This window comes from Cervus elaphus, chromosome 12, assembly GCF_910594005.1.
Source record: "Cervus elaphus chromosome 12, mCerEla1.1, whole genome shotgun sequence".
Taxonomy (NCBI): domain Eukaryota; kingdom Metazoa; phylum Chordata; class Mammalia; order Artiodactyla; family Cervidae; genus Cervus; species Cervus elaphus.
The window spans coordinates 72,149,998-72,172,755 of NC_057826.1; the positions used below are offsets into that span (position 1 = coordinate 72,149,998).

At 47.3% G+C, this 22,758-nt stretch overlaps 3 protein-coding genes across 4 annotated transcripts in view; 1 reads left to right on the top strand and 2 right to left on the bottom strand.

The window, feature by feature from the left end:
- Positions 1-6,617, bottom strand: part of SLC12A6 (solute carrier family 12 member 6) — an 87,739-nt gene extending 81,122 nt beyond the window's left edge. For both annotated transcript variants that reach the window (XM_043919320.1, XM_043919318.1), the window contains exon 1: positions 4,960-6,617. In XM_043919320.1, the coding sequence (XP_043775255.1) occupies positions 4,960-5,230 (271 nt within the window). In that variant the 5' untranslated portion in view covers positions 5,231-6,617. The remainder of the gene's footprint in view (positions 1-4,959) is intronic.
- A 2,823-nt stretch (positions 6,618-9,440) lies between these two features.
- On the bottom strand, positions 9,441-10,561 carry NOP10 (NOP10 ribonucleoprotein). The gene is made up of 2 exons (XM_043919323.1): positions 10,423-10,561; positions 9,441-9,825 (listed from the first exon to the last, which is right to left on the bottom strand). Exons 1-2 carry the CDS (start codon positions 10,474-10,476, stop codon positions 9,685-9,687), a joined length of 195 nt encoding a protein of 64 aa, XP_043775258.1. The 5' UTR covers positions 10,477-10,561; the 3' UTR covers positions 9,441-9,684.
- Positions 10,562-10,703: 142 nt separating this feature from the next.
- On the top strand, positions 10,704-22,536 carry NUTM1 (NUT midline carcinoma family member 1). The gene is made up of 8 exons (XM_043920300.1): positions 10,704-11,099; positions 12,223-12,318; positions 13,939-14,647; positions 17,419-17,547; positions 18,669-18,808; positions 19,285-19,568; positions 19,811-19,927; positions 20,275-22,536. The coding sequence occupies exons 2-8, from the start codon at positions 12,303-12,305 to the stop codon at positions 22,288-22,290; spliced, it is 3,411 nt and encodes a 1,136-aa protein (XP_043776235.1). The 5' UTR covers positions 10,704-11,099; positions 12,223-12,302; the 3' UTR covers positions 22,291-22,536.
- The last annotated feature ends 222 nt before the right edge of the window (positions 22,537-22,758 follow it).

Consider the following 22,758-nt stretch of genomic DNA (forward strand, 5'->3'; position numbering starts at 1 on the left):
AGGAATGATTTCAATAAGCCCAGAGTTTTGCATCTTCTCATACATAGAAAAGCACTAAATTTGCTAACTTGAGATGTCTAGTTTTCCTTAACAAGCAGTAATCTTTTGATGTTTCAACTATTTGGTTTTTTGACAAAAACTCCTATATATCCTGGCTCCTCCATACCCTCGTCCTTTATAACAGTCCCTCAGGGCTTACTGAGAGATGATCTTCGGGTTGAAGTCCTCAGTAAGTCTGCCAAATAAAGTCTAATTCTCAACTTTTAGTTTGTGCATTTTTTACCAAGTAAAATATAATTCTCAACTTTTAGGTTGTGCATTTTTTTTTAAATTGACAACATTATGCTCTGAGGATACAAAGACAGCTTTGAGTCCCTGTACTTAAGAACCTTACAGCCTACCTAAAATAGGTGCTATAGAAGTAGTCTGCGTAAGAGACGTAGGGACTTAGAGATCTGATCTATCTGGATTTGAGGTTGAATGAGACACGGTGTCAGAGAGAGGTGACCCCATGAAGGAGAGGCTTATCTAAATTACCCTTGCCTCTCTAGCAGCTAACAACCATCAATAAAAATTTGGTGACAGCTAGCCTCAAAGTACACTTGGAGCTTCTTGACTCAACTGGCTTTTATTTTTACTCCATCTCAGAAACTCACTCCCAAGGCTGTACACTACGATCACATTAACACTGGAACTGATCCACCTCTGAATACACTGACCCCAGCTTTCAAACATCTGATCACAGTCTTTAACCCTTCTACATCTTTCACTACCATTTTACCTGTCAAGTCCTCCAGTCTCTCAGGGTCTCAGTTCATTTTTCCCTAAGTTCATCATTTTCCTTTACTGTATTTTTCTACTGTATTATTCTAAAATTTACTTAATTTTTCTTTTTTGTATTTTGATGTACACATCTCTTCCTACATTTATCATATAGCATTTTAATTTATACAAAATTTTGTTTGCTTTCTCTATTAGATCATAACTTTTTAAAAAATTTATTTATTATTTTACTTTACAATATTGTATTGGTTTTTCCATACACTGACTTGAATCCTCCATGGGTGTACATGTGTTCCCCATCCTGAACCCCCCTCCCACCTCCCTCCCCATCCCATCCCTCTGGGTCATCTGGACTCTGTGGGAGAGGGCAAGGGCAGGATGATATGGGAGAATGGCACTGAAACATGTAAATGATCATAACTTTCTTTAGAACAGTAATGGGATTCTTTTTCTCAGTCCTGCATCCTTCACACCCAGAACAGGCCTCCTGCTGCTGCTGCTGCTAAGTCACATCAGTCGTGTCCGACTCTGTGCGACCCCATAGACGGCAGCCCACCAGGCTCCGCCGTCCCTGGGATTCTCCAGGCAAGAACACTGGGGTGGGTTGCCATTTCCTTCTCCAAGAACAGGCCTAACCCATATTAATTGCTCAGTAAAAGTTGGTGCAAGCATTCTTGTCATTTTCACCACTATTTCTATGAGCTCTCCAAAGGCGGAACCTATATTTTACCTGAGTATTTAGTAAAATGGGGTTGACCTATAATTTCTACTGGAGTGCCTCATACATATCAGAGCCCCCAGGAGCATTTGTTGAATTGGAAAAGGTTGAAATGTTATTAGAGCCTGTATAAGACATGTAAAGATAAGTTCTCTGCTCTATCTTGGCATTATTATTTTAGCAATCATTTAAGTTAACCAAATAGTTAAGAGACCAACGTAAAAAATGTTCATTGTGGCAGAGGCAAACGGAAAGCCCTGAACAGAGAGGTCAGGAGGCATGCACTTCACTCTCGGCTCTGCCACTCAGAATCTACAAAATAACCATCTCTGTAACCCTTAGTTTCCTCATTTATTAAAATGGGGTTTGACGAGAATTTGATTCTTGATCATCTGAAAGTTCCCTAACTAATATGCTATGGCTACCAAATTTTTTTTTTTTAATTAGAAGTGATACACTCTCAGATTTCCCTAGTGGTACAGTGGATAAGAATCTGCCTGCTAATGCAGGGGACATGGGTTTGATCCTTGGTCCAAGAAGATTCCACATGCCGCAGGCAACTAAAGCCCACGTGCCACAACTACTGAAGCCCACATGACTAGAGCCTGTGCTCTACAACAAGAGAAGTCACCGCAGTGAGAAGTCCATACACCACAATGAAGAGGAGTCCCCACTCACGGCACAGAAAGCCCTCAAGCAGAACGAAGCACATGGAGAAGGAAATGGCAACCCACTCCAGTATTCTTGCCTAGGAAAGTCCATGGACAGAGGAGCCTGGAGGGCTGCAGTCCATGGGGTTACATGACTGAGCATGCGTGCACAAGGGTGGAGGGAGATGGGTTGGTAGCAATAAAGTGGTAGAACTAAAAAAAAAAAAAGAACCAGCACAACCCAAAAGAAAAAAAGAAATTATTTTTTTAAAGGTATAATTTCTCATATAAAGAATAAAAGTGATACACTCTCAATATAAAAAATTGTATATGCTTTACTGAATTGTTTAAAGGGAAATTCCTTCTCTCCACTGTTTTCATAACTCTCTGGAGACGTCCACTCTCAAAAGTTCCTTCTGTACATTTAAAACATTCTTCATGCACAAGCAAATATAGTGCTAAGATTGTTGATTTTATTTACCAGCCTGACTGTCCCAGAAATTCTAATGGGACAGTGACAAAATGAAAGAGAACTATAAATACCTTGATAGCAGAAAGATAATTACTACTCAAGAGGCCAACAGTAGAAAAAAATTAAAATACAGATAGAAATATTTAAAACTTGTTTAGGTGAAATCTATCTTGTTTAGCTGGGTACTAAAGTTACAGCTTGGTCCTCTATCTAAAATATTCCTTAATATTTAGTTTCTGGTACTAGATGAAAGGGAAATTAACAGTCCGGCCATTAGATCACACTTTTTCTTGGGAAATGAGTTTCCTACTTTCCCAGTGACCTATTTTTTTTCTTACTATCTTTAAAAAAGATTCTTATGATGGCAATCATCCTGTGATATATTTCCCACACCATCGGAGAGAACTGATTGGAAATATACTTAAAGAACGGCTTATAGATAAGAATAGCAGCCCAGACAAGGATCCTGTTTCTGCAAGGTTAATACATTACTGATATGTCTACTTTTAGAAACAACAAAAATACAATTCTATAATACATAACTTGCAAACCTATCAACACTTAACTATGAATTGTGTATGTGTGCTCAGTCATGTCCAACTCTTTTGCAACCCCATGACCTGAAGCCTGTCAGGCTCCTCTGTCCAGTGGATTTCCCAGGCAAGAATACTGGAGTAGGTTGCCATTTCCTACTCCAGAGGATCTTCTGGACCCAGGAATAGAACCTGTGTTACCTAATAACAATTACAGGCTTTCCAGGTGGCTCAGTGATAAAGAAGCCGCCTGCCAAATAGTAGACTTGGGTTTGATCCCTGGGTCGGGAAGATCCCCTGGAGAAGGAAAAGAGAAGCCACTCCAGTATTCTTGCCTGGGAAATCCCACGGACAGAGGAGCCTAGTGGGCTACAGGCCATGGGGTCACAAAAGAGTCAGACAGAAAAAAAAAAAAAAAAGTCAGACAGGACTTCGAGACTAAAGAACAACAAATGACAATTACAACATTTAAAAAAAAAAAAAACTGGTATTTTTACAACCTAAATACAGTATAAAGGGTAAAAACTAAAACTATAATTTAGAATGTGGAAGAAGAGAAAATGATAAACTATTTTAATTCCATAATGTAATTTTAATACCATGGTACATAACATAAACTCTGTCATGAAGGTGAAAATTGTTAAGTCCAGGAATTGACCTATAAGGTCTTCATAAAAAAAAAAAAATTAGTCACGGACTATAAACTAGCATATCTACCTTGTCTCTTTACATTAAAACACACTAAACAGAAATAAGGAACTAAAATCATTTTGGTTTCCTGCGCCCTGTAGGTTAGAAGGAACAATATTTCCTGACACCGGAAAATAGCAAGTCAGTGGCTGAAGATGGTTTTCAAATGTGGGTAGAATATCATTTTAAGAGCTTTTAAAATTCTTAAGAGAATTTTCATTACCAGACAGATCTATGTTAGAACATAGCATAAAACTAAATATATAAAGCAGTACGGTATTTCTCAAATTTTTCTACTTTAGTCCAAAAAATGTTATGACCTGTTTTATTTCATCACCTCTTTCTCACTAAGCGCAATGGAAACCTCCAAGCCTGTTGACACAAATTGCTTTAGGAAGCTAAAGGTCTGCGGTGGTCAATATAAGTCAAAAGTGGCTCATGTGCTATTCCTGACTACAAAGGCTTAATACTCAGTACATGCCATCTAAAGTACAAAATGAAAAAAAAAAAATCATGTGGAATCAGGCCCTAAAAGCCTCTTTAGAATTCTCCACTGGACAGGGCGGCCCACTCAGATCTACCCACCCTCATCCTGACTGAGCTTAGCTACTGGAACAACTGCCTCTGTAAAAATATACATTTTTAAAAAGAATTTTGTGCTACAATATCTTAAGTCTCTTCAGGAAAGCCAATAACTAAGATATCATCAATAACTACTCCATGTAACTGACCTTAAAAGCAAACTGTCAAAGTTAGACCCCCAAAGCCAATTCTCCGCTAAATTTTACCATTTAGGATTCTCCTTCCTGAAAAATGATTAAATTCTTTGATACTCATCCTTAACCAAAAGACCCATTTCAAGTCTGAGACAAAAATGAGGAAGTCAAAACACAACCACTTTCCTTCTTGCCATATACCTTCAAACACATCAAGTTACTACTGCAGAGATTCTCTATGCAAACCATTATCCTAAAGGGTTCCTAAACATCTCAAAAACAGGTTCCTTGGTTCCTAATGATGATTCTATAACGGAAACGTGATCTCTCCGTATATTTTCTCCCTGGACAAACAGGTCAGTAATGGAAGTATTTTGTTATCTATGTTTCTACTCACCCTCAGTAACGTCCTGGGGGTTAGATGTCCGGTCACTGGCTGGATCCAGTGCAACCGTTCCCAGGGAAGTGGTGGCTCCAGACATCTCACTCATAGGCTCACTACGGCTGGTTTCGGGCACACTTTCCCGGGAGCTAAATCTTACTCGAGAACTGGATCGAGAGCTGAGGTCCGGACTGGTGTCTGACAAACCTGGAATGTCATCGATCTTTGTTGGTGTCACCATGAACCGAACTGAAGCCATCTTGCTGGTGGTTTCTGGAGGATGCATTTTTATTTTTCTCTTCCTTTATAAGGACAAGGAAAAAAGAAAAACCCTGCAAAACCCTTCCTCCTTTGCAAGCTACTTCTGATTGCAAAAATAGAAAAGATAACTAAAAACACGAAAAACCTTCAGTTACCTTGATTTACACACGAAAAGCCACTACATATAAGAATCCTTCTACTCAGGAATTCAAGCTGTCCTAAAAAGTGCACTACCAACAGTTGAAAAATATTAAAAAAAAAAAAAAAAGACAAAACGATGCCAATCTCGTGTAACTTCGTTCCTTCAGAATGAAGAGATACCTAGTTATCTCCTCTGGTCCAGGGATGTGGGCTCAGGGCCATGGTCGGAAAAGCAGGTGACGAAGCCTTTCTCGCCTCGACCCTAAGGTTTCGGCCGAGGTAGTTAGTCCTTTTTTTAATCTGTAAATGTCCCACGGTTAGTTGAGCAAAGTGCGCACAAGCCCACCCTTATCAGACGAATTTACAGCATGGATCAGATTGCGAAACGGTGTATACCCAGGCACCTGTTGTGTATCAGGTGAATACCCCACAGGTCTGGCTGGGAGGAGGTGTGTGTAGAGCCACCCGATGTTTCTGAGGCCGATAATCCACTTGGGTCTGGTGGCAGAGGTGCGCACGCATAACGGGAAAAATAATCGCACACTCCGGCCCGAGGAGAATGAGGAGAGAAGGGTGAGCAGAAGAGGCTGCAGGGGCAGAGCGGATTTCTGCCTTCAAGAGGCCTGCGGGGGTGGCCCGCCCGCTCTTCTGGCAGAAAGGTCCCTAGGATCCGGGAGGAGGCGGCTAGCTGACCGAGACTCCGCGGACTGCAGCTCAGGGTCGAGGCAAGTCGCTGCGAGTCAGTCCATCGAGCCCCCGACTGGCTCACTCGGTTTCTCCTGCGCGTGACAGGACGAGCCACCCCTTTGCCGAAGAAGCTCTCTCCCCTACCAGAGCCCCGGCGCAAGGTCAGCCCTCGCTGTTCTTCCTTCGGGTTCTCACTGAAGAGGAGGTGGCCTCAGGCTGGCCCTGGCTGAGCTGGAGAGAGCAGCGAGGATGTGAGTAGGAAGAGGTCGCAGGTGCGGGATCTCGGCGCCAGCTGATGAGGGTGCGCGCGCAGCTGTTGTTTATGAGCCGGTAACTGTTTCCGAGCCACGGCGCGCGAGGAGGGCTGGAGCTGCCGGGGAGGGCGCCCCCTCCCTGGCCAGGCGCCAGAGATGCAGTTACGTGACCTCGCCACCCCCGGCCCCCGGCCCCGCGGGCTGGGCCCGCGCCGCCGCAGCCCCGCCCTTTCCTCCCGGCTCGTTCCTCATTCGAGGTTAACGGTCCGAAGAGAAGCCTAGGGGAGCGGTCGGAGGGCGGCACCGTCCCCACGAGCGCCTGAGAGCCCCGCCCAGTCTCTGCAGCCCGCGAGGCGGCGGAGAGGGCTGCGCGCATGCGCTCGCTCGGGTCGCAGCAGGGGGTGGGCCCCCAGTATGGGAGGCCCGGAGCACGACGGGAATTGTAGTTGGGTGTGGGGGCCTCAGCTGCGTTCCTTTGGGAAAACAAATGCTTTTCCTTCTAGGTCCTGCTGTCTTGCACTAACTCTAGAGGTGGAAGGATTTCAGGGAACAGTGGGTACTCCATACTCTCAGAACCGCAAAAACCATCGCTACTGAATAAGAGCATCCTGAAAATACCATTCATGATTTCTTTAAAAATCACAAACCTCACACCACCATATACCTCCAAAATATATGGTATATATTGGATATGACCCTCATTGCAGTTTTTATTAGTGGTACATCCCAAAGCATTGTATGCTCAAATTTATACATACTTTGTGCTACATTTTCTATTTCCTGTCTTTGGGGAACAAAATGGTTTTTACAGGTATACACCTATCAAATATTCGTATCGTACACCTTACACACATACAATTTTGTGTTTCACCTCAGACTGAAAGCTCCATTAATAAAACCATCTTTTAGACATGAAGATGACATTGAGATACTTTCTCTTGACTCCAGTGTTTTCTCTACTTCTGCCACCATTAATATTTTCCCTAGCATATTTAATGCATGAATAGAGGTGTTCAATAAATTTGACTCATCAATATTTTGTTTGCAAGTTATTTCCTAGAGCTCTGATCAAGACACTTTTCTTAACTTTAATTTTTCCTAACTTTATTTATTGACAAATTGTTGATTTACAATGTGCGATCTTTGCTATACAGCAGTGACTCAGTCATATACATATTTTTAAAAATTTTTTTCCGTTATGATTTATCACAGGATACTGAATATAGTTCCTTGTACTGTATGTAGGGCCTTGTTTATCAAAAGTTATTTAAATTCAACAACCTGGGGCCTGACTTTGCCTGGTCCTTGCTCAGCACAAGTAGAAATGCTTAACATCATCCTTAATAATAGATGAGAACAGTACTGAAGACCTGAGCCAAGAAATCTCCTTTTATCACATGACACAAAGTCCACAGTCTGGTGTAAAAGATACAGGTAACAAAATGTAAACTAAATTCCTATTTTAAAATGTAAATCTCCTCAAAGCTTGATTTTTTATAGAGTCTGTGATACTGATTCAGGCTGTTTTCTTGCAGAAGCAAGAAATTTAGCTCCCTGATCAGTTTTCTTCTCAGGCAGGCCTGCTGTTCAGTCTTACAGACATTCCCCTTATTAAAATAAAAAAAATTCCTAGATTTCTACATTGAATTTTGTTTCATACCACAGTGTATTTTCATTCACTTTAGACTAAAGAGCCTCCCATTTCTGAGAACATCTCAGATACCTAGGAGATCTCTTTAGGAAAAAATCTTCGGTATATACACACCAATTTGAATTTTCCTTCATCTACACAGTAGGTAGCATGGAAAATGCTAATCGTTTTTTGGGGGGTGGGGGTAGCTTATAAAGACAGAATCACAGTCTGCAATTTTCTTTAAAAAAAGATAGGATTTGTTTGTTTTTTTAGCCACACCATGCAGCAGCTTGCAGGATCTCCCACCCCAGGGGCAGCAGAAGCTGGCAGTCCTAACCACTCGACCGCCAAGAATTTCCCTGAGGTTGGTTCTTTAAACACTTCCTTAGCAGAACCTTTTCCCTAGTCATTTGCAGAATTTCTAGCATTTCTTCAAACATTAACCTCTAATAAGATAGAACAACTTTTTACAATCTCTTTAATGCTAAGAGCCTTAAGTGAAGAGGCTAAGAAACGAAAAACTGCTTGACAGAAAGTAAATATACCATTTCACCATTCTCATAAGTAATAGAACTGGAAACCATGTCTTTTATTAACTATGTATGACCCAAGTCTTCAGGTTTTTTTCTTTTCTCTGAAGAGTCAACTATTCTCAATTTTTCTGCTAGGACAGTCAGACATCAGCATCAGTGAGAAACATATTTACCCCTTTCCAGGGCCAGTCTTGATAAATCAAATTTGGGCTGATATATGTTACAGTGGCACTAGGCAAACATTCAATTCAGTGTCAAAGGCCACAAATAAGAAGTTCAGGAAGTACCTAATTGACTTGATAAGGAGAGGAAGAAGCAATCATATCTTGAATGCCTGTATATATTTTGCCTCATCATCCCCATGGTGTGAAGTAATTGGATTACAAATTTATGGTTGCCCCATGACAGAAGCTCAAGGCCTAAGAAATCTTCCAGGATTAAAAAAAAAAATCCTCCAAGATATTTCCAGAGAGGCAGTCAAAATGCATAAAGGCATTCCTATTCACAATGGTTGGATGAATTAAGATCTATCACTGAACTCTATCAATTTTAGAGGTGGAAGAGTACTTAGAAATGATGAGAAAACCGGAACTAAACAGGTTGACTTTCTCAAAGTTATAAACAGAGGGGTGAATACTCGTTTTCTGGCTTCCAATTAAATATCTTCCTCCTCCCATATAGCTGCTATTATTTTTCAGGCAACTCTTCCATTTTGAGTGAAATGTCATTTCAAGGGACAAAACATTACTTAACTGACAACACAGGTATTTCTTAGTGAATGCTGACGGTTGCACAAGTCTTGCTCAAGCCTTCTTCCCCTTCCCCAGCACCCCGCCCTGACTCACAGCACAGGACGACTGCTACGGCAGTCACCGAAGTTTCTCTTCCAAGTGGTCTTGTTGTACCCCGGGGGTACTCTTCCCTCTCGTCTCCCTTGTTTTTGTTTTTAAACCACTCCATTTCCCCCACAACATACAAAACAACAGCTCTTTGAAATCATTTTAATAAACTGGCAGTGATTCACTGTACGAAAAGATTCAAATATCTCCCCTGGGACGGGGATGCTACCATGACTGCCTCAAAACAAGCATGATCAAAAGCAAAGATGAGACTGGATTCGAGAAGCAAGAGTCGGAGCAAGCTTCCAGGCTCACAGACGGAAGAGCCTGGCTGCAGATAGTCTCTTGGGGGCTGGCAGGCAGCAGAAGACACATGAAATGTTAAGACATCCTCAGAGGACGGGGCGCGGCTGCTGGGTCATGAGCACCTTGAAGCGTTTCTTAATGGTGATTCGGTGTCGAGAGTATTTGTCGTCTGGGGAGAATCGAGCAGGGTGGGCCGAGCACGTCTGTTGTCCCGTAGGATCAAGCTTCTGCTCGAGGAGGAAAGAAAGAACATAATCTCAGCATTAGAATGGTGGGGAAACCCAATCCCTAGCCTCAAAAGGGAGATGGAGGTTGGGATGGGGAGTTCAGTTCGGTCGCTCAGTCGTGTCGACTCTTTGCGACCCCATGAACCGCAGCACGCCAGGCCTCCTTGTCCATCACCAACTGCTACCAAACCCATGTCTACCCAATCACCAATTGGTACCAAACCCATGTCCACTGAGTTGGTTATGCCATCTAACCATCTCATCTTCTGTCTTCCCTTTCTCCTCCTGCCTTCAATCTTTCCCAGCATCAGGGTATTTTCAAATAAGTCTGCTCTTCGTATCAGGTGACCAAAGTATTGGAGTTTCAGCTTCAACATCAGGGGGCCGCGCAAAAACAGTAAACATGAAAACAGTAGGCGCGACGGTAAGATCTAGAAGCCACGCATTTCTGCTTCCATTAATACCACGCGGCTTCTGGAGTTTCTAGTCCCGCCCCCCTCCCGCCCAAGCAGCTAGGCAACTCACGGGCTCCTCACGACCGCTCCTTCCAAGGACATGCATCGCTAAGCTCACATTCAGCCCGTTTACCCGTCTCACCTTCAGCGTGTAGACCCGCTCTCCTTGCTCGTTGAGGTAATACTGGAGAAACATGACCACACTAAAGCAGTACGTTCCAATTCTGTCCGCAGCTGCCCCTAACTGAAGGCCTCACGTGTTGGTCAATTTCCTTCCTGTACAGCCGGAAGTCTCGCTCTGAAAGCACGCCGGGAAATGTAGTCCAGTGTATTTAGACTTTTCTCCAGCCGGACAGAAGGAGGCGCACTAGCGCAGAACTTCACCAATTGCAACCCAGTTGCAATCTTGCAGGAGTTGTGAGACACGTGCAGTATACCCACTGTGTGCCTGGTACTGCTAAGGAGAGGGGGGTAGGGATGGACATAGATTAAACATAACTGAATAGTATCCTGTTTTTATCTCACGATGCACATCCATTTCAGAGGCAATGAGTTTCTAGTACCTGCAGAAATAAGGGCTCCAGGATCCAGAGCCCCTTTTACCTTAGGAAAGAAAGAAGATTTTCTTCCTTCCCCTATTGTACATCCGGTTCTCTCGCCCTGTTTCAAACATTGGCGGTAAACATGCACGATGGGTATTCCATATTCTGCACAGCGAAAAGAGCGTGAAGTTGTTTTACGAAACCGGTGAAGCATATTTTAGTGGTCGACCCAAGATTCAAACTCAGGTCTCTACCACAAATTCAACTTTCTGTAGTGGTGAGTAGCTAATAATAGCGTAATAAATGCGCCTCTTAGAGGTATGGCGAATTTTTTAAAGAACGTACAAAAGATTCTGGTTTAAAGAAATGAAAATTGGAACCCGAATATCATTAACCGAGGTTATCATTGCGGTATGATTTATAATGGCGAAAACATTGCAAGATACGTTAGCTTTGTAACCAGAAAAACCTAAAAGTTGTTTTTTGGTTTTTTTTTTTTTAAGTATAGTTTGTGTTTGCTTGTAGTTGTATCATGTATCTCAGCGAGGATTCAGAATAAATCTGGTTTCCTCTGGCATAAAGAGCTCAACTTGGTTCTAGAAGGAGTGGAGGGGGACTTGCTGTGTAGTCCATTTTAAATCGTTTGACTTTTGAACGGTCCTGATGTACTACCCATTTTAAAAATTAAAATTATTTAACAAAATTTAAAACCACAAAAATAATTTAACAAACAAACAAAAAAGACTTTTGGGTCTTGGAATTTTACTCTGAGTGGCAGTTTTTGATTAAGTGGGAAGCTTTTCAGCCCAGGGTAAGGCTGAGCCTTCTGTGGACTGCAGAGGTGATGGTAATAGTCTATTTGGGAACTGCAAAACAGCTTTCTAAGGAAATGTTATGCATACAGCAAATCAGCACCCTTGATATTGTGAGACAACCCTAATTTGAAATATTCTGTTCCCTTGACCCTTAAATATACAGACTATGTGCTCTGATTTTGGTTTAGAAAATACAGCAAACATTGAATTGTCAAGAGTTTGCCGCAGTCTGCTGTTAATAGGAAGTCAGGTACAAAACTGGGTGGAATTGAAAGGCACACAAAACTAGATATATTGGTGAAGACGTGTATAGGGAACCAAGATGTAAAACTATGTGGTTGGGAATCTGAGAAATAATTTGCAAGTTGTCCTGAAGAGATACACAATTGTGTCGCCATACTCTGGTTTGGAGGGAATTCCTGGTTACTGCCTACATACCAGAGTCCTTTGTGGAATATCTCCCTAACCTCACCCCATTTCCCCCACCCCTCCCCCTACTGTAGAATACCTTGAGTTCTAGATTCTAGTTCTGTTTTGATTTGATCTTTACCCTCCCTTCCTTGGATCCCTGTGTTTCTACTGGAGGTTACCCTCTGGGTCCTGGACCTGCCTGTCTCATTCTGGAGGCTTCCAGACAGCCACAGTTAGTGCCCAAACCTGAGACGATGTCTTCAGATGGAGGTGAGTCTGCCAGTAGGGGAGGGTCCCCTGCCACCAGCTCCCTCCTTGGAGATTCAAAACTTGACACTTTACCTGGGGGGGAGCTCTCAGGGCTGACCTAGAGGGATGTGAGAACGCCAGACACCACGAGAGGCGTCACACTGGGGGAGGAGATGGTGCTGTTAATATTAGGGGCTGGGGAAAGGAAGGGGGCCTCCTGGGTGGCAGATCAGAGCACCTCTGAGGAAAGTGCTGAGTAGAGAGAAGGGATGGTAGTTAGCAACTTGCTTCTCTGGAAGAGGGATACCTTCAACATGTGTTTGTGTGGCAGGGGCAGGGATGTGTGCGGTCCGAGGGACACAGGGGGTTTCCAGGGGAAGACCCAAGTTCTGGTGTCTTCTTCAGGCAATTGGAGGCTGCTCTAGAATTTTGCCCTGAGAGAACTGATCTGGGGCCGCTCTCAATCTTACTGGGTGTAGGGACTGGAAGCCTTGTCTGGAAAACTGTTCAGTGGGGCCATCTGTTGCCAAGTCCGTCGAGAACTGTCCTCCGGGAAGCTAGATGAGGAGGTGCAGTCAGTGCCTCTGCGCAGAGCCTCCTGGCTCCTTCCAGCCCCAGCGAGGGCTTCTCTTTTAGTGTGGGGAGCAGTTTTCCTTGCTTTCCCAGGGTCAGGGGAGGTGGGTCACTCCAGCAGGGATGAGGACTGGGGCTTCCCTGAGACGCTCTGACTTTCTGCCTTTTGTGGAACTCAGGCCTCAGACCCACTTCACTGTGTTCCGTTCTTCAGGGAGTCTTCCCGGTCCTCTGCTCTATGCCTGAGGTGAAGAGTCTGCTGATCTTCCCTGTCTCCTTCAATGGTCAGGAAGCAGCAGAAGCTGAACGTTGTTAATTTGCCAGCAGAATAATCTATCTAAGAGGGGGAGGAGAGCAACCTGAAATTAGGCAGACGATCTATTATTATTGAAAGTCCTAGGAGACACACGTCCTGATTAAGTACACGTTTTAATATATTTATCCTTGGTCTCTTTGACTAGAGTCCACATAGCCCCTGAACTGTGTCTCAGACTTCACGGTCAGTGCCTTTCAAAAGTGGACCCTAAATTTTTGACATTAGGAGTTTCAAGCAGAAGGATCACAGATAACATTTTAGTATGTCCAGCATCTACTTAAAGCTCTGGAAACCTCCCTCCCCACATGGCCCTCCCTTTACCCATTTCCTGGCTCTTCTCTCTAGTCATTCCCGGCTGTTTAGAAACAAAATTTCTGGGAACAAAAGCTCTAACCCACACATCCCCTCCTGGGAAGAGTGCTTCTGTGAGTGGTGGCAGGGACCGGAGAGAAGCTGGGAGCAGGGTCCAGGTGGCTTGACCGTGTTTGGAATGTACCTGTACGCTGGGTGGCATGTGTTATGGAGTATGAGCTTGTGGGTCCAAGGTCACTGCAGCTTCCCTAGTGCAGTCATTCTCAACAGGAATAAGGGACATCAGAAACACTTGGGGGACATTTGCAAATATACACGTTCCCACTCACTCACTTGCTGAGAATCAGTGCTCTGCTTCTTCAGGGACTAGAGAAGAACTCAGATGACCTAGCTCTTGGTCTCTTTTTCTGCTACTCTGTCCCCTCTTTTTGTCTCTACAGCATCTCCGCTGCCAGGATCGGACATGACCGTGGATCCTGGCACCGCCCTGTCGCCTTTCACTGCACTTCCCTTCCCCCAACCTGCTCCTGGCCCGCCAGACCCACCACCGTGGGAGCCGCCCTCGCAGGCCCCCGTGCCTTCAGCATTCTCTCCAGGCAGCCCTCTGGTGCTCTCTGCTTTCCCCAGCCCGTTGCTGGTGACCGGGGATGGGGGCCCTGGCCCCAGTGGAGCCGGAGCTGGCAAAGTCATTGTCAAGGTCAAGACAGAAGCGGGGTCAGCTGAGCCCTCTCAGACTCAGAACTTTATCCTAACTCAGACCGCCCTCAGTTGGATTGCCTCTGCTGCTCCCTGCGGGGGTCCTGAGAGTCCTGCTACCGGGCTCCTGACAGCCTCTAATGTGAAGACCCTTCTGCCCACTAAGGCTGTGGGGCTGAACCAGGAGGGTGTCCCATGCCTTCCTGCTCAGGCTCCACCACCAGCTGCCCAACTGGCCCCCATCGTATCCCCAGAAAAGGCTTGGCCAGGGCCACAAGGGACAACCGGGGAAGGAGGTCCTACGGCCACCCGACCCAAGCCCTCGCTGGGTGACCTCTCCTGTGCCTCCAAGGGTGTTTATGAGAACTTCCGGCGCTGGCAGCGCTACAAAGCCTTGGCACGAAGGCACTTATCCCAGAGTCCTGATGCAGAGGCCCTTTCCTGCTTTCTTATGTAAGTGGGGAGATCGAAGATTCATTATCCTAGAGGCTTTTAAATGAGGAGGGTTTGGGGATGGACAAAGCGGTTAGGCTATTTAGGGATACTTGAGGGCAGGTCGTGAGGATGGTGAAGATGCTATGAGAATTAAAATAACAATGCAACAAACCTCTTTACCCATGTGCCGGAGGATAATAAGCCTCAGGTGCCTTCTTTCAAGTGATCTTCACAGCCCTACACGTTCAGGCAGGCATTTTTCTGGTCATCCTCATTTATGGATGAGAAGGCTAAAGCTCAGAGCGGTGATCGGAACCCAGGTCTCTGATAAGGAGTGCCAGGGCCCTCTTGTGCTATTTCACTACCTGTTTTTTTAAATTATTATTTATTTTGGCCCGTGCTGGGTCCTCGTTGCTGCGAGAGCTATTCTCTAGCTGGGGTGAGTGGAGGCCACTATTCAGTTGTGGTGCTCAGGCCTCTCACTGCTGTGGCTCTTGTTGCAGAGCACGGGCTCTAGAGCGGGCTGGCCTCATTATTTGCGGCTCCTGGGCTCTTGAGCAGAGCTCAATAGTTGTGGCCATCAGGGCTTAGTTGACTCGAGGCATGTGGGATTTTCCCAGATCAGGGATCGAACCGTGTCTGCTGCATTGGCAGGCAGATCCTTTACCTCTGAGCTACCAGGGAAGCCCTTAATTATCTTTTGACATGGAGTTGAACTGTCCAAATCGACTCGGATGAGGAGCGCTGGGAGGGGAGGATGGTGTGGTGCCAGGCCAAGGAGCTCATGGGCCACCCTATCTACTGTCCTGTTTTATTTTGCTTCAGGGTTTGGGGCCATGCCTAGCAGCTTGTGGGAATCTTAGATCCCCATCCAGGGATCGAACCAGGGCCCACAGCAATGAAAGTGCCAAGTCCTAGCCACGGGATGACCAGGGAATTCCACATTCCCTGTTTTATTAGGAGAAGTCAAGTTGAAATAGGGAAGTGGCAGAGCTCACTTGGGCTCCCCTGGGGGCTCAGATAGTAAAGAATCCACCTCCAAAGCAGGAGACCTGGGTTCGATCCCTGGGTCGGGAAGATCCCCTGCAGGAGGAAATGGCAACCCACTCCAGTATTCTTGCCTGGAGAATTCCATGGACAGAGGAGCCTGGCAGGCTGCAGTCCGTGGGGTCAAAAAGTCACACACGACTGAGAGACTAATACTTGGTCTAGAGCTCACTGATTGGTCAAGGGCTGGGCCCCACCACTTACTAGGTGTGTTATCCTGGGTCCTGGCATTAGTTTCTTTGCTCTCAGCTTTCTCATCTAGAAAGGGGATGGTCACTTACCTCACAGAGTTGCTGAGATCAAAGGAGTTACTGTGTGTGAAATGCTTAGCAGAGTGCATAGCACAGAGGATGCCTCATCAAATGGCAGCTGTTATTGTTGTTGTTATTGTTATTATAAAAAGGCAATCTAGAAGAGAAAAAGAACTCACAAAAGGCCAGAATGTGCGGAGTGGATGCTTGGCCTGGGAGCCCAGGGTCACGGGCTGTTAATGTTTATAAAGCAAAGTCATTAACTATCTGGGGAATTTTCTCTTCTTCCCACTAAGAACTCTGCCTTCCTCAACTGCACTGCACTCTCAACATTTCATGTAAACCATCATATAACAATATGCCGCCTCTCGCACTTAACCTTTGGGCTTCTCAAGTGGCACTAGTGGTAAAGAACCCGCCTGCTAATGCAGGAGATCTAAGAGACGAGGGTTCTATCTGGGAAGATCCTCTGGAGAAGGGAATGGCAATCCCCCGCAGTATTATTTCCTGGAGAATCCCATGGACAGAGGAGCATGGTAGGCTACAGTCTGTGGGGTTGCAAAGAGTTGGACGTGACTGAAATGACTTAACACATACATCTCTTACTGGATTTGAAAAAAAAAAAGAACATCATGTTCCTCCAGTGGCTGAACCCCTAAGGGAATCTCCCTTTCCTTCCTGACTCTGGAGTGAATTATTCAAAAGGATATCCCAAAGTCCTTGGTGTAGATCACTCTCCGCTTTCTCCAGACAGCTCTGGGTGTCTTAGAGCCTGGGAATCTGAATTTCTAACTCCTGGCCTATTTCTGTTCCCTATGTTCAGGGGCTCTGGGCAGGGTCTCTGGACCAGACCCTCTGCTACAGTCACCTGGGAGGCTGATAAAATGCTCAGTCCGGTGATTCTGGGGGTGCTGGGATCCATGTTTATAACAAGCTTCCCCAGGTGATTCTAGGCACAATAATGATTGAGGATTCACAGGAAGTCAGAAAGGCAAAAATAAATCGCAAAGAGCTCAAAGAGTATTGATACTTGATTGTGAGGGGTATCCTGGAGGCAAAAAAACACTTAAAAAGCAACAAGTAAAAACACCCCACAGCCTTTAATTAGATTCATTTGAGTTAGTGAGTGCCTTTTTTTTTTTTTTAATGTAAGAGCCTTTGGGCAGGGTTCCGCTTACTTTACAATGAATAACCTGAGTGCTTTCTTCCTTGTGTTTGGTTGAAGATAGTACTGTGAGAATTCAAGGTAGTTGATTTTAGAAGAGGGGGAGAAGAACTGTCTGATTTTCTGTGAGGACTGTAAATTTCAGTGGGAAGAAAGACCAGTGTGGTAAACGGCTGGCTGGAGGTTGGGGGTCTGGAGTCTAATCTGCAGTGGGATGTGACAGGGACCCGGAGATGCCTGCTCTGATGAGGGGCAGAGGGTGGGGGTCAGGGCAGGTGGGTGGCGAGTACACTTGCAGACTGTGACTGACCCGATGGGGGTTTTAGCCCAGTGCTTCGTTCCCTGGCCCGGCTGAAGCCCACGATGACCCTGGAGGAGGCACTGCCAAGGGCTGTGCAGGAGTGGGAACGTACTAGCAACTTCGACCGGATGATCTTTTATGAGATGGCAGAAAAGTGAGTCCCAGCAACCCTCATCCTCTCTGGGGGTGGGGGTGGGAGTGGGGGTGGGGGTTCTGCGTGGCTGAGGGCAGGTAAGAGAGGCTTGGGTCTGGGCTGTGGGTGGTTACTGTAAGGGATGCTGGAGGAGGGGTATAGACGAGCAGAGGGTCTCCTGAATCCTCGCTGCTTCTCCCACCATCTTGACTCTTGGGACTTTTCCATTCTGTCTCCTTTTGGAAGCTTACCCTTCTCCAGATCTTGAGTTACATAGGGGCTTTGATATTGAAGCTCTTAGGATGGGATTGGATCCCAATTGGTGTAAAAATCCCATGCTGAAGGGAACCTAGTGATGAAGAGGTTTAAGGCCTACTAGGCAGGTTCTTTCCGCCTCACTGACCAGGTAGCACCTTGGGGTCACCACTCCTATGGAAACAGTGGCACAGGAATCATTTAGCCCATTGCCTCAGGGAAGGGCTTTTTCTGAAGGAGGTTTGTCCGGGGAAGGTACTGGATGTCCAGGGTGGTCTTCTGGCTCATATCCCCCATTCCTCCATGATAATCTCCTTGGTTAAAAAAGTAACTCAGGAAAATGAACCCTATCCTCCAAGCTTGGCTATCATTTTCTCCCTGGAATCTTCTAGACTCAACTTCCTAGATTGACCCTTCTGGGACCCCAGTCCCAGCCTCAGGCCTCCTGGGTCGCAACACTGCCTCCTAGTGGGAACTTCCTTGAATTGCAGCTCAGGCTCTGCTTCAGGAATGCAGCCATTCTTTTTGGTGGTAGGCGTGTGAGCAGATGAGGCCGTGAGGAGGGGATCTTGCCAAGTGCGGCACAGGCCTAACTGAACGCAACAAGCCTTATTAATCTGTATACCCTCGATGTTGAGTGGGATAGGGTATGAAAAAGCCATGATTCTGTCCTGTAAAGCTTACAAACTCTAGATTCTTTTCTTTTTATTAAGATTAGTTTCTTAATAAGCTTTCTAAGTGACAACTTCAGGGAGAGGGGCTATGTGGTGACCTTGTGAGGGTTTTCCAGAACTGTTATTCATTCGGCCATCTGTGAGCAGATCCCCTGGGTTTTTAATGAATCATGGTCTTCTCAGCACTGCCTGGGCCTTCTGCACCCCCTGCAGGTTCATGGAGTTTGAGGCTGAGGAGGAGATGCAGATTCAGAACACACAACTGATGAGTGGGCCCCAGAGCCTGCCTCCGGCAGCCCCTCTGAAACTTGATCCTTCAGGACCACCTGCCCCTGAGGTTTGCCAGCAGCCAGGTAAGACCACCCAATGCCAACAGGAGCCTGTGGGCCAGGAGCTCAGAGAGAGTCACACAGAAGCCAGTCACTTCCATCCAGGGGGTGGCATGTGATGTTCCAAACAGGAGAGGCATAAATTCCCTTTGTCCCAAACTAGATGTTGATCTTGGCCAAGTAAACCAATGGCTCTCTCACTGAGACTGTAATTGAGGCACATAATGCCTCATCTGCCTAACAAATGAGGGCTGGACCAGGGGGCTTTTTGGGATTTCAGGGGTTCTGAGAGTCCTCCTCCAGATTCTCAGACCCTCCAGCTCCTAAGTATTCTCCCCTGGCTGGTACTGTTGTCAGGTCGGCCAAATCCAGTCTGGAACCATCTCAGTGTACCCAGGTCACCGCCCTTACAAGTGGGGAGTGGGGGTGGGAGGGGGTGGGAGGCAGGAGCTGAGGTCTCAGCACTGCTTCCCATTTCTGCTTCCCGCCTCGCCCCTCAGTGTACATTCCCAAGAAGGCGGCCTCCAAAGCACGGGCTCCCCGCCGGCGGCAGCGCAAAAGCCAGAGGCCTCCGGCCCCTGAGGCCCCCAAGGAGATACCACCAGAAGCGGTGAAAGAGTACGCGGACATCATGGAAGGGCTGGTGGGGAGCCACTTGGCCCCTGAGGAGTCAGATGGGAGACAGGAAGAACAAGAAGAGCAGCAGGAGGAAGGGATATATCCAGATGCCAGTCTTCTGAGCTATATCGATAAGCTGTGTTCTCAGGAGGTCTTTGTCTCCAAGGTGGGCTAGCCCAAGAGGTGTGGTTTCTAGCAGGTCCTAGGGTGGGAACTCCAGGGAAGATCTAGGGTTTTGCCCGAGGCCTTTGGGAACTAGACTGTCTTTGGTGCTGAGGAAAGTGTGTAGCTGGTGGTTTCCAACCCCCCAGGTAGAGGGTGGTGAGTGAGTGGGGAGGTGCATGACTGCCTCTTGGTTCATGTTACCTTCTCTCAATGACTCCCATCACTTTCACTTCTGTTCCCCAGGTGGAAGCGGTCATTCACCCTCAGTTTTTGGCAGATGTGCTGTCCCCAGAACAACAGAGGGATCCCTTGGCCTTAATTGAGGAGCTGGAACAAGAAGAAGGACTCAGTCTTGCCCAGGTAAACCTGGGAGGTAGAGAATATCAGAATGAAAAACTTACGTGGCTTTGCCTAACCTTACACTGTCTTGGATGATGTGGCTTCTGGAGAGGGACAGCTTTAGCATCCAGCTTTGAGTGTAGAACAAGCAGACGAGGGACCATGGAAAAGGGGAATTTAGGGCTCAAAGCATGGCAGGAATAAGACCCAATAAGGTGGAGAGAAAGAGCGGTGGTACCTGGCTTTGATGCCATCACTTAAGCCACTTGTTTGTATCCCGTCCTGCCTAAATACCATCTTCTCCCACCCAGCCTGCTCCCCCTTCTCACAACCACATATAGAACAGTATTTGTCCATTCTTCTTCCAGCTGGTCCAGAAGCGACTCCTGGCCTTGGAAGAGGAGGAGGATGCCGAGGCACCTCCAAGTTGCAGTGCAGCCCAGTCAGATTCAAGTCCGTCTATTTCTGATGAGGATGAAGATGGGGGTGGGCGGCTTCGGCCCTCACCTGGGCCTCGGGGGGCTGGGGGCTCCCTCCGTCTTGGAAAGGCTGCTTCTCTCGGAGAGCAGGCAAGAGAAGTGTCTGGTGGTCCGGAGCAGGCCCTACGTGGCCTGAGGGTGATGGGCAGGGATGGGAACACCTTGCCATCCCCCAGCGGCTGGGGCCTGCAGCTAGAAATTGCAGCTCCACAGGGGACTCAAGGGCCCCCGAGTATAGAGAGGAGAGGGTCTGGGGAGGTTACAAACCAGATATCCCCACCACAGGATGACCTCCTGGGAGGTGCTGGGTCCCCTGGGCGCTTCCTGGGCACTGACAGGACTTCCGAGACTCTCCCCCTACGCTGGCAGGAAGGCACCGAGCTAGAGCTCGTTCCCTGTTTGGATGTTGGACTTGCAGGGCTGGCTCCTCTGCAAGGACAGGGGTTAGAAAAGCAGACCCTGGGGCTGCAGCCAAGACAAGAGGTAGAGGGTATTGGAGTGGCTCCTCAGAGCATGGAGCCATCGGTATTGTCCCAGAAAGGCTCTTCAGAGGCCACGTGGGGAGATGACAGTGGTCTCCCCACAGTTCAGAGTTATGATCAGAACCCTTCACCTAGAACAGCTGGGAATAGGGACGAGGCCGGGGTTTCTCTCAGCCCGAGGCTATGGCTCAGCAGTGAGATGGATGCTGCAGGCTTGGAGTTGCCCTTACAGATCGAGGAGGTCATAGAGAACCTCCATGAGGAGGAATGTGTAACTGAGCCTCAGGGGGATGGCCAGGCATTGGGCTCTAGAAGCAGAATTTCCCTGGGCCCCAGAGAAGCCCTGGCAGCTGGGGATGTGGGAAGCAGTGCAGTTCCCTGTGGAGACACGGATGCCACAGTTGCCCTAGAAGAGAGAAACTATTGTGGCCTGTCGGAACCTCAGAAGGCCAACAGCCCAGCCTCGAGGCCTAGAAACGACATGGCACAGAGCCCTGGGACTCTGCAGGATCCTGGTGATCTGTGGCCTGAAGATTGCCCCCCTTTGCTAGAAAGCAGAATTGGGGCCTCTACACTGGGGGCTTCTAAAGAAACTCTCCTGCCTGCAAGTCAAGGCAGTATCCTTTTCCTGGGGACCCAGGACACCTCCTCCTTTCCTGAGGCCAGCCCAGAGGCAGGGAGCAGTCGCAATTCCATTTCTCCTCTGTTGGAAACCACGTATGTCAACCTACTAGACATCAGGGATGCCTGTGGCCTCCAGCTGGGGGTCAGCGAGGATATTTGCCCCCTAAGCTTTAATTCTTATGACCCCCAAGGAGAAGGCAGGGAGAATACTGATTTATCTGAGCCTAAAGACCTTGCTCCCTCACCAGGGGATCAAGAATCTTCTGGCCATGGGAACCCCAAATCAATACCTCCTCACCAGGGCCTTAGAAGCACTTCCCCCAGCTGGGGAACCAGGGATGCCTTAGTTGTGAGAGAAGCCTCTCCTGTTATTGAAGCACGCAGTTCAGCAGATGGGGCCAAAGCGGAGGAGGAAGAGGGGGAGGAAGACAAGGAGCTGTCCAACTTTGCCTACCTCTTAGCCTCTAAACTTAGCCTCTCACCGAAGGGGCTTCCCCTCAGTTCTCGCCCTGCTTCAGGCTTGCTCGCCTCAGGGCATCCTCAGGGGACCCAGAGAGCATCGCACTCCCTTGCTCCTAAGGCAACAGGCCTCGGCCAGCCTCCTGCTGCCAAGTCTGGGAAGCGAGCCCTAGTTGGAGGACCAGTCCCTGTTGAAAAGAGGCCTTTACGGGGAGATGAACCAGGGGCGCCTGGGGAGAAACCAGTGGCTCTGGGAGTGATTTGCACCTCCCAGCCTCGTAAAAGAAAGCGCGATGGTTTCTCCAAGAGCAGGAGGAAGAAACGACGTCGCAGCCAGTAGGGGGCAGCCAGACCATCCTGTCCCACCTGCCAATCCCTGTGGGTGGGGGCCCCCCCGGAGGAGACTATCTCTCCCTGGCAGCCTGTGAACAGACACCAGACCTTGCTCTCAGCCCTATGTTGTTTTGTTGTTCTGTGCCTGGGGCAAAGGGGTGTCACACTGGCTAGGTTGGAGGTGGTCCCCTGGGTGAGAGGTTGGGGGAAGCACCTTTGGAAGTTGTATGAGAAAAAAAAATAAAGCTTTTGTTGTTGGCAAATGCTCTCCGTGTGCCCTCACTTCTTTGCTGCTAGTTGGGGTGAGATGCTGAAAAGGAGAAAGGAGGTGGGGGCGGCCTCAGATTTGATGGATCCAGATGGCTTTCCAGTCTCCAACCTTACTGAGGTATCCTGATGAACCTGGGGCTGAGGGTCCTGTAATTACTTTATTCCTCCCTCATCAGAAGCCTGGACCTGGTGTTGGGGAGGGCTT

Coding starts and splice junctions, on each gene's coding strand:
- NOP10 (XM_043919323.1), bottom strand. CDS start 10,476: ATGTTTCTCCAGTATTACCTCAACGAGCAAGGAGAGCGGGTCTACACG. Junction 9,826..10,422: donor AGCGGGTCTACACGCTGAAG/GTGAGACGGGTA, acceptor CTCCTCGAGCAG/AAGCTTGATCCTACGGGACA.
- NUTM1 (XM_043920300.1), top strand. Junction 14,648..17,418: donor GCCCTTTCCTGCTTTCTTAT/GTAAGTGGGGAG, acceptor TGGGGGTTTTAG/CCCAGTGCTTCGTTCCCTGG. Junction 19,569..19,810: donor AGGAGGTCTTTGTCTCCAAG/GTGGGCTAGCCC, acceptor TCTGTTCCCCAG/GTGGAAGCGGTCATTCACCC.